Genomic DNA, 11,725 nt, shown 5'->3' on the forward strand with positions numbered 1-11,725 from the left:
TTCCTCATTAGCTGATGAACAGAGCCATACCGCCCTGCAAATAATAGTCTAACTTGGAGCCTTGCTCGTTCTTTAACTTGTGTTTGTTGCCCTGTCTTAATTATGGAAATTTGACATTAGCCTACTTTACCTTAGACTTTTAACTCCACTGCAACATCGACTAGCTGTGGCTAGAACAGCAACTGTAAACACCACGACTTGCGTTGAACCAGCGATGCCCTCAAATCAGACAGGAGAACCGTGACTTAGAACATAACACACGTCGGGAAGCGTGTTTGTGAAGGCAGGGCCAGGGGGTGATATTACTTGATGCGTAAAGACTCCTTCAGATCAGAAGCACCAGGCTGGCTGCAATTTGACAGTCCACACGCAATTTATTTTTTTTACTATAGCCTACCATCGCTCTATCATTGATATTCATGAATCTATTTATTTATTAATTTGTTCCGGCCCACTTTAACCCCTGTGTATATACACACAAAGACTGAACAAAATTATAAACGCAACACTTTGCACCCATTTTTCATGAGCTGAACTTTTTTTATGTATACAAAAGGCCTATTTCTCTCAAATATTGTTCACAAATCTGTCTAAATTTGTGTTAGTGAGCACTTCTCCTTTGGAGAGATAACCCATCCACCTCACAGGACTGACACTGATTTCCCTTCAAATAAATCAATAAATAAAAATGAATGAATGAATGAATGAACAAACAACCGAACAATCTAACAAACAATAAGGTAGGTAGGTCATGACGACTCTGGAAGCATTACTTTTATTTTAAAATGATAACATTTATGGAAAAACTTTACATCTTATATCTGTTGTTTGTTCTTTTGCTTTAGAGGGTGCCCAAATAAACAGTGTGGGACCTGGATCATCTATGATGCAAGCTATGACACAATACCCTGCCCTTGGACAGGTACCTGTAGCCCAGCCCTATGAGCCATCTCAAACTGGAAATGAGCACAACAAGTATGCTTCACTCAAGGCTGTGGGTAAGTCGGCCATTCTTAAATGTGCTTTTATGTGGATTTTATTGAATTATGTTAATCAAGCTCATTATTGAGAAAATTATGTTTGAAACTTGTGTGATTACTTTTTGCTAGATTTCTTAGTCATGTGATCTTGACCTGAGATCTTTTTGATGTACTGGCAGGACATTTTTTGGAGCTTTACATGGTCTTATATTGTTCTGGATGTTAGGGGTCTGGTCTTGACTTAAATGTTTTATGAGCACAGCTACAGCATGTTCTCCTAATGCATGGTCACAGTCCTTAATCTTTGCAAAAACTGATGAGCTTAATTAATTTATTAGAAATTATATATTCAGATTTTGATGTCAGGAGAGCTGCAAACCAGCATAAAGGTATGCACAGAATCAGACATTATGTTTTATGGAATATGTATGTTATGAATTATAATGTTGGGAAACAAAAAATGCTTTGGTGAAATATCTAATTTGTCTTTTCCAGTCACTGAATTATCAGTGCTTCAGAATTTATTATGTCCACCACTAACAGTCATACATGCCAACCCTCCCTAATTTTCCGGGAGACTCCCGAATTTCAAAGCCCCTCCCGAAAATCTCCCGGACCGACCTTTCTCCCGATTTCCACCCGGACAACAATATTGCTACACCATCCGTCACTGGGCGCCGTTTTAGACCAAACGCTTGCGCTCATAGACATGTATAGAAAGGCTAAATAGCTTACCGGCACTGAGAGCCAATGGGACCCGACGACGTCACACGGCGGCCATCTTAGGACAGGACCGCTCGTCCAGTTATAACATTAAAGTCTATTGTGCATGTAGTGCTGAAATAACTATATTTTGCTCAATTTTCAACCGATTTTCAAACGGCTTGGTGTGTCATAAACTTCAGGGATGCGGCTATTTAACTGCATACTTGTGAAAAATTATAGCCACGGAGTTTATTAAGAAAATAGTATATTAAGTAGACTAGACAGGTAAAGTACTAGGTATACCCATACACACACACAGTAATGATGTCAATATTTATAAGGTACATGAAACATGAAATAGTGCAATTTAGTTTATTACTAATATTTACATTATTAAATACATGTGTAAATTTATGTATAATATAAATCTGTCTCAAGTTGCCATTCTGTAAAATAAAGAGAAAAGAGATGGGTTTTTTTTTCTGTTTTTTTTTACTTAGGTCCAAAGGCACACAATTAGAAAAAACTTACAAAAAAAATATACAAAATATACATAAAAAAAAAAAAAACATTAAGACACAATTGGACACAAAACTCTTTCCATCAATACAATATAATCAATACAGCTCCCTCCCTCTCCTCCTCTCATTTTCCACAAGCGTAATCAGAAGTTCTGTAAACAAAAAACCAACAAAGTAATCCAAATGTAAAGATGTTTTTAAGAAACCAAACCACTTGGAAATCATGTGTAACTCAAAGCTATGTTGAAACGAAAGACTAACCCTGCCTCTCCCACCAATTTACAATTGCTTGGTGACTCACTTACGACCTCTTCACTTCTAGCCAGCAAATAAATACAACCACATCCACAAAATGACATTTAGACAAAAGATTAGGTTGTCAAGAAACGTTGTTGGTCTCAGGAAACCTGTTAATAATTGAAAATGTCGACTGTGGTATCACTTTAGAGTAGAGGGCAGCCATGAAACACACAGCTACGCTGCAATGTTAAGCGTTTCTCAAAACGTGAAGCTACAATTTAAACATCGGCATCAGCACAAATCATAGCCACGTTAATAAGGTTTGTAATAAACCAAACCGTTTGTAAATCCGTCAAGAATTCAGCAAGTTACGAGCATTTTAGTTGGCGTATGTCACTCACCTTCCGTCCACAGCAGCAGGGAGCAGCAGCGCAGTCTCCTGACCTAAGATGGCCGCCAAGTGACGACACAGCTGACTCCGCCTTGAGCCATCTAGCCTTTCTATACATGTCTATGCTTGCGCTCCCATGGCGTCTGTCGTTGCTATGCAACCAAACTGCGCTCTCCATGATGACGACGAAGAAGTATCAGCAAAGGATTAATTGATTTCTAGCCTCACCTCGGCTCGCATTAGCTTTACTACTAGATATATTTCTGGAGATGAGAAGGAAAAACCCGCCTGGAAAAAGTAGCACACCACGTTGCTTCCATTATGAGCGTGCTCACCGCGGCCACGCACCTACGGTTGAAATAACGACCTTGAGCGCGAAAAAGATGTAATATGTGAACGGCCCCTAGAAGCAGATGTCTGAAATGAAAGGCAAGAACAGCTATTTATTTAGCTTTAGACTGTTACATGAAAATTTAAAAATGAAATGTCATAATTATAATGTTTTGAGAGTTTACTTATGTAATTGCTGCATTAGGCTATGAATTAATAAATGTTTATTGATAAGATCTAGCTATTTCATATCTCTTCATTCAACAAATTAGGGTCTAACCTCCTGAGGAGAGGCCTTATGGAATTGAATTTGTCAAATAAATGAATTACATTTTTCTTTGCGTTTGTGTATGTGATATTATATATGACGACACATCGTTTGTGTATGTGATATATATGACGACACACAACACCCCCCCCCCCGGTCCTTTTTAATATCTCCCTAATTCTGAGGTCTCAAGGTTGGCAAGTATGCTAACAGTGCTATCTTGTACTATCAACAGTGCTGAGTAGTAACTGATTACATGTAATCTAGGTTCCCTTTCAGTCGGTCACTCTCTACGCCACGTCGGTGACCAACGAATATGGGATATCGTTTCGATAGACCAATCTACTTCGAGTGTAAACTAAACGAGCCAATGTACATTGGCATGCAATTACTGCATCCAGCTGCCGCTGATATCTGTATAAGAAGGCAGCAGGTGCAATGCATTTCAGCTTTTCGCTTCGGAGCCGAGCGTTAGTATCGCTCTGCTCAACTGTGTCTGCTGTGAACACAGCACACTCTCGGAAGCTTCGTGTGTTGGCGACACGGCGCTTCAGCGGCGATCGTTCCTGTGTCGAGTGGATTGCACACTTCAGGCTGCACTACCCTTGTCGTGTTGCAAGCGGCCAATTCCCCTGTGCGCCTCAGCATTAAAAGAGCATTTCCTAAAGAGCAAATTTCTCTAAAAGAGTTTCACGGGTGCGCCTTTGTAAAGACGACGGATCGTCCTTATAAGGATGCTGTTTCACCCGTGTGTTTCTGGGTGCGGTCGTTACCTGGCAATGGGTGATGGTCACGATCGCTGCCTCACGTGTCTGGGCGTCGAGCACGGTGAGGTGGCTTTCGTGGATGAGTCATGTTCTCATTGCGGGAATATGACCATCTCGGAGCTGCGAACCAGGCTACGCTTCCTTCAGGGGGGAGGAGTCCCGTTGCTGCGGCCACGATCTCGGGCTCGTTCTGGCAGCCGACAGATGAGAACCACTTCCGGCAGTAGCGTGGCAGTAGGTGGTTTGAGGGTCACAGTAGGCACTCGTCTGGTCTGACCGGCAGTGCCTATGCGGCTTGCAGGGAAGCTGCTTCCGCCTTACACGCGATGACGTTACTGCAGGTGCACCAGGCTAAGGCACTGAAGGACCTGCACGAGGATGGTCATGATCCAGCGCTTCTGGAAGAACACCGAACCGCCACTGGCCTTGTGCTTCGAGCAACGAAGGTCACCGCGAGTTCGCTGGGTCGTGCGATGTCCACATTAGTGGTCCAGGAGCGCCATCTCTGGCTGGGTCTGGCAGACATGAAGGACACCGACAAGGTCCGGTTTCTCAATGACCCTGTGTCCCAGACCGGCCTCTTCGGCGACGCAGTCGAGCTCCATCGGCTACCGTTCAAAGTGTTGACACAGAAACGCATTTTCAGGTGCGTCTGTCCCCAAGATTGGTTTTGCAGCGATCGACCTGAAGGACGTGAACTTTCATGTGTCCATCCTTCCGCGCCACAGACCTTTTCTGCTTTCGAAGGACTGGCATATCAGTACAAAATCCTGCCCTCCGGGCTGTCCCGGTCTCCCCGTGTCTTCACGAAAGTCACGGAGGCAGCTCTCGTTCCTCTCAGAGAGCAGGGTGTTCGCATTCTCAACTACTTAGACGATTGGCTGATACTAGCATTGTCTCGAGATCAGTTGTGTGAGCACAGGGATGTGGTGCTCCGGCACCTGAGCCTGTTGGGCCTTCAGGTCAGCTGGGAAAAGAGCAAACTCTCGCCTTGGCAAAGGATCTCTTTTCTCGCTATGAAGTTGGATTCAGTCGAACAGACAGCACGCCTCACAGAGGAATGTGCACGGTTGGTGCTAGCCTGCTTGAATACATTCAAGAGCAGGACAGCGGTCCCACTGAAACTCTTTCAGAGGCTCCTGGGGCATATGGCGGCCGCGGCGGCACTTACACCGCTCGGCCTATTACATATGAGACCGCTTCAGCACTGGCTTTATGGCCGAGTCCCGAGGTGGGCGTGGAAGCGCGGCACTCACCGGGTCCAAGTTACACCGGCCTGTCGCCAAACCCTCAATCCATGGTCAGATCTTGCATTTCTCTGGGCAGGGGTGCCCCTAGAGCAGATCTCCAGAGATGCTGTGGTTTACACGGATGCCTCCACCACCGGCTGGGGGGCCACATACAACAGTCATACAGTCTCAGGGTAAGTATGCAAGTATGCATTTCCCCCAGTGAGCCTTCTCGCACAGACACTGTGCAAAGTCTGGGAGGACGAGGAGCAATTCTTGCTAGTAGCACCGTATTGGCCCACGCGGACCTGGTTCCCCGAACTAGTGCTCCTTGCGACAGCCCCTCCTTGGCCAATTCCTCTGACGAAGGATCTACTGACTCAGAGATGGGGCACCATGTGGCACCTGCGTCCAGACCTTTGGAAACTCCATGTCTGGTCCCTGTACGGGATGCAGAGGTTCTAGGTGACCTACCCCAAGAGGTAGCGAACACCATCACTTCGGCAAGAGCACCATCTACAAGACACGCTTACGCCTTGAAGTGGAACCTGTTCGTCGAGTGGTGTTCTTCTCACCGAGAAGACCCCCGCAGATGCCCGATTGCGGTCGTCCTGTCCTTTCTGCAGCAAGGTCTGGAGCGAAGGCTGACTCCCTCCACCCTCAAAGTCCAGGTTGCTGCTATTGCTGCGTACCATGACCCCGTGAATGGGAAGTCTTTGGCTAAGCATGACCTCATCGTCAGGTTCCTTAGAGGGTTCCCCTGTATACCCTCTTGGGACCTGTCTCTAGTGCTTAAATCACTACAACAGGGCCCATTCGAGCCTTTGCATTCAGTTGAGCTAAAGTTTCTTTCATTGAAAACTCTGCTCCTGCTTGCACTGGCCTCCATCAAGAGGGTAGGGGATCTGCATGCATTTTCGGTCGACGATTCGTGCCTAGAGTTCGGGCCGGCTGATTCCCAGGTAATCCTTAGGCCCCGGCCTGGCTACGTGCCCTGGAGGAGGCAGACCCAGCCCTGGCTTTGCTTTGTCCCGTCCGAGCATTAAGGTGCTACGTAGACCGGACACAAAGCTTCAGGACCTCAGACCAGCTCTTTGTCTGTTACGGAGGCCGGCAGAAGGGGAGTGCCATCTCTAAGCAGAGGATGGCCCACTGGATTGTGGATGCCATAACCCTGGCTTATCAGGCTCAGGATGTGCCCTGCCCGTTCAGGTTGTGAGCTCACTCAACTAGAAGTGTTGCTTCCTCCTGGGCGCTGGCTCGTGGTGCCTCGCTGACAGATATTTGTAGAGCTGCGGGCTGGGCGACCCCTAACACGTTCGCTAGGTTCTATAGCCTTCGTACTCGTATGTGTATAGTCCATGGTATAGCCTTTTTAATCACCTCAAATTTCTCTGTATACTCCTAAACGGATGCTATATGTGTATTTGCCTCCGAGACCTCCTTCCGGAAGGATGGGGCTTCCGCAGCGTCCCGGTTCCAAGTGGACCGGGTACGTTTTCCCAGTGTTATCCAATCTCACCCAATGAGGTAGTGCTTTGACAACGGTGAGTGGAGCTACTTGTTCTGAGCCCCGGCCTACACCTAATAGGGGCGCAGGCGGCTCGCACAGGGCACTGGAAGGGGCAGCACCCATGGCGCTTTGATAGGGATCCCATATTCGTCGGTCACCGACGTGGCGTCGAGAGTGACCGACTGAAAGGGAGTTTCTTGGTTACGTATGTTAACCCTCGATCACCTGAAGGAGGGAACGGAGACGCCACGCCCCGTCGCCATGGTTGCTGTACCGCCGCTGAGCTGCCGGATTCTTTTATTTTAAATAATTAATAATTAAATCACTTAAGTTGCGTTCTATAGTGATGGAAGAAACAAACCTTTTCGAAACTTCGAATCAGTTGAACCAATTGCTTTGCAAAATGATCCACTGTTTCAAAGCCCTCGAAACACCACATTCTGATGATGCCTGCTGGTCAAAATCTCAATGAACTCGCATGATTCACAGGTTTACAGGGAAGTCGTGGCCTAATGGTTAGAGAGTCGGACTCCCAATCGAAAGGTTGTGAGTTCGAGTCCCGGGCCGGCAGGAATTGTGGGTGGGGGGAGTGCATGTACAGTTCTCTCTCCACCTTCAATACCACGACTTAGGTGCCCTTGAGCAAGGCATCGAACCCCCAACTGCTCCCCGGGCGCCGCAGCATAAATGGCTGCCCACTGCTCCGGGTGTGTGCTCACAGTGTGTGTGTGTGTTCACTGCTCTGTGTGTGTGCATTTCGGATGGGTTAAATGCAGAGCACAAATTCTGAGTATGGGCCACCATACTTGGCTGAATGTCACTTCACTTTACAGAAATCATTGTCCAATACCCCCACTCCACCCCACCCCTAAATGCGCCCATCACTGCAGTGGTAACATTTGGTAGTAACATAGTCACTTTATACTTCTCACATCAATTCGTTTGGCATTAGAGTGAAGCCTATCAAAAAACTTCAGTGAGATGACAGCTAGCAAACAGCAGACAAACAACCAGCCGAAGCAGAAATGTGTGATGATAGTGATGCTTTGAGACTTTCAGCCACAGATGAAACTACTCAGTTGTTAATCCACTGAAGTGCTGTCTGTGCAGACTGATCACTAGGAAACCAAAAATGGACAGTTTGTTAGAGACAAGCCCAGGAGACAAGCCACAGTTGGGGGTCTGAAACATTTGAGTTCAGTGCGCTACCTTCCTCTGATGTGAAATTAATCTCAGCGCATTGATGTCAATGAAAGAGTCTCGTCAGAGGTCAGCTCTTCTCTCGTCGGGCTGGCTTATTTTGCGATTGGCCTCCTGGTATGAGGTTTTAGATCTGCGGTTTACTGTGACTCATTGGGGTGTCAAAGCTGTTAAAAAGGTCAACTGAAGGATATTTAATTAAAATGTCTAAAATGTCTAAAATGTCATACTGAAATGAGGAGGACTTCAAGCAGAGTGTAGTCAGTCCCAATTAAAGCCTGGCTGAGTTGGAAGGTGATACACCGTTAGCAACATTCCATGGATTTTATAAAAAATGTTGTAACACACACATAAAAACAGAAATGATTAGTAATACTGTCTGTAAACACATAAGAATCACTTATACTCTGTTGTCTGATCTGGTCTTAGCAAGTTGTGTCTCACGCTATCAATGATCGACTACCACTGGTTGAAAAAAAGAGCAGGAAGAGCTGCATATTTCCATTTGATGATGGAAGCAATCCAGACTAATTTTGCATTCAAAAAACACATTTTCTTGAAGCAAAGAGTGAAGAGCATGTTGACATTAGCATTATAACAGCACCAAACAGTCTAACTAATTTGGTCGCCATTCACAATTCCAACTTAAAAGCTTGTCTTATAATAAATATGTGAGGTACTCTTAGATATCAGCATTCACTTCACTAAGATATTTTTGTAAAGAAACCATAATTTATATATATATATATCAGCATAGTAGAATGCTATTGATTTATTTAACTAAATCAATATATATATTGATTTAGTTAAATAAAATTAAATAAATATTTTTCGAAATTATTATTTACTCACCTTCATGTAATTCCAAAAATATCAAACTCATGCTCTATATAAGTCTTCTGCTGATGCACAAAGGCTGCATTTAATTGATCAAAAATACAGTAAAAATACTAATCTTGTGAAATATTATTACAAAATATTATTATTTTTGAATACATTTTAAAATGTAATTTATTCCTGTGATGCAAAGTTGAATTTTCAGCATCTCATTCTCAAGTCTTCGGTGTCCCATGATCCTTCAGAAATCATTCTACTATGCTGATTTTCAGGAACATTTGATGAAAAGAAAGTTCAGAATCTTTTGTAACATAATTTTGACATTTACTGTCACTTTTGATCAATAACATTGCTTAAAAAAAAAAAAACTTACAGAACTCAAACATTTAAAAGTAAGTGTATATGTTGTGTTATTTGAGAATGTAATTGTATTTGTGAAAATATTTCGGAAATTAGAAAAATAACTAGTTTATAATGACATGGTGGTCAATAAATAATTAACCGTTTCTATACAGAAACTTGCTGTTTTTTTTTTGTATGAGGAAATGGTTGTCAAATATTTTCAGAGCAAAATATAGCTCATTTGGGAAAAAAAGATGATAACCCTTGATCTATTAAATGTGTAATTATTTGGTACTTATGAGGGGATGAAAAAAAAATCTGCAATCAGGTTGTTTTTTTGCATCTGACTAATGAAGTGTTATTGATTTTTTTTCTCACATTTGCTCTTCTGTCTTTCTTTTCCAGCTGAAAAAGCAAATGAAAACTTCTACACCAACAGACGGCACCTAGCCGACCTGGCAGCGAAAGGCACTCTTCCCATGCACTCGGTGAGCCTGGAGCAGGAGCCCACCAACCCTTACAGCCCAGAGTTGCCCTGCCAAAAGCAGAACGGACACAAGTCCAAAAGCACCAAGGTCCACAGCTCTCACCCGCTGGCTTTTGGCTCGAACACCATTGCCAACCCTGGCATGCTGAAGGGCTGGGAGATGACAGAAACGCTGGGTCGCCGGCACATGTACGCCCCCAAGAGACACAGCACCACCATGGAGCAAGTGAACGAGCTGACGTCTGCCCACAGCCAGCACTACCTGCCACCACATCCGTACTTTGTCACCAACAGCAAGACTGAGGTGACCGTGTGAACGGGGCTGCAACATCGGGTTTATCGAGCCCAGGCCTGAGTGGATTTGTGGATCGGAGAATGAGGATAATAAAGGAAGCCTGATAGAGGAAGAAGTGTGGATTAGGACCCCGTCCTACTGGAAGGATTGACTGAGCGGTCCAGATCAAGATCTGCATGGCTGTATGTGTGCTGTTTGTCTTTGAGCGGCTGGGCATGGAACAGGTGTGCCCTGGCCTCATTTGAATGGGAGAATGTAACATTGTTCAAAGGAACTCGTTCTGTGTCCATTCTGTTACAAATGAATAATCTGACCTGTAGTGATGAGTATGTCACAAAGCCGTCCGTCAAAGTGATGAGGACACCTTTAAACCCTAAACAATCAATGCAATCAAACGTACTAGATGGCACAACTGTCATGATTCGTAACAACCTGAAAGCTTGTGAGAAAGTCCCTCAAGGTACACTGTCCTGTTTTCTCATAATCTTGTACATAACAGAATGTTACCAAGGATGTAAAATGTCAAAAGCTTCCTCGGATAAGCAAAAGACATCGGTCTAGAAGGTTAAAGATGATGTGAGGACAATCATGTCTCTAGCTCTTCTCATCTCAACACTCAAGACTTTCCAGAGCGTGTGCACCAAAAACCTCCTGTAGCAAAGTAACACGCTATACCCTGAAAAACACTGGGCTTGTGCCTTTCCAACAGAGGAACTCGTTATATGAGAGCTCTTGTGCTTTTCAGTGAGCACATGGTGTTTCTTCAATAACAAAGATGCATAAAATATAAACAAACCTATTGTTTACGGCTGTCATATTCCAGAAGAAAATGTTGATTGTCAGTGTTCTAAAATACACATTTTCCTTTCTGTTTTGCCATTTTTCTCTGATGTGTTCACATATTGTATGGCCCTATCTTTTAGTGCAACTGTAGACTGTAGACAAAGGAAGTACCATAGGGTTAATGATAGACATTCATTACTTTTCAATGTTAGGTTTGATAAAAGTGAATGGTTAATTCTGATACTGAACAAGATGGTTACAACACTGCCATTGTTGCATTCCAAGTATTTTGGGTATTGAAAACTGATTCAGTAGTTTCTTTTGTCTTTAGCAACATAATGTGAACCATTTCAATTAGCATAAAATGCTGCATTCAGTGTTTTGTCATCCACATTCAAATTATCCCAAGTATCTGGCTGTGAATAATGTGGATCACATAAACTTAGATTGCTGTGAAACAAGTGGCTTTATCTCAGTACACTTAAAATGACCTACATCATTTACCTAAATCGAGATGGCAAATTAGCAGGCTAATTTATAGTGAAAATAAAAAGACATTTACTTATCTAGCAGTGCAGATTTCTGCAGTGTCACACTCACACACACACTTATTTCACAAGTAGGAAACCCATTCTCAGTTTTAGTATAGTAAACTTAAGGGGTGGCCGCACTAGAATTTGTGTTTGTATTCTGCTGTTTTTAAGTTTGGTGAACTCTGACCTACAAAACTGTGCAGTGATATTTGACCATTAGAGGGTCTAAATGTCACTGACTGACCTGCTGCTAGTGGCACAGAAATTACTCACTTTAACTTTAAGGTAAAGGAATAGTCCAATC

At 43.8% G+C, this 11,725-nt stretch overlaps 1 protein-coding gene across 1 annotated transcript in view; it reads left to right on the forward strand.

Annotated features, from left to right (window-relative positions):
• LOC132149430 (protein shisa-9B-like) overlaps positions 1-11,111 on the forward strand; it is a 33,441-nt gene extending 22,330 nt beyond the window's left edge. Inside the window, exons 3-4 of the mRNA XM_059558667.1 lie at positions 846-998; positions 9,729-11,111. Coding sequence (XP_059414650.1) covers positions 846-998; positions 9,729-10,126 — 551 coding nt within the window. The 3' untranslated portion in view covers positions 10,127-11,111. The remainder of the gene's footprint in view (positions 1-845; positions 999-9,728) is intronic.
• Positions 11,112-11,725: the final 614 nt, after the last annotated feature.

Source organism: Carassius carassius, chromosome 9 (genome assembly GCF_963082965.1).
Source record: "Carassius carassius chromosome 9, fCarCar2.1, whole genome shotgun sequence".
Lineage (NCBI taxonomy): Eukaryota > Metazoa > Chordata > Actinopteri > Cypriniformes > Cyprinidae > Carassius > Carassius carassius.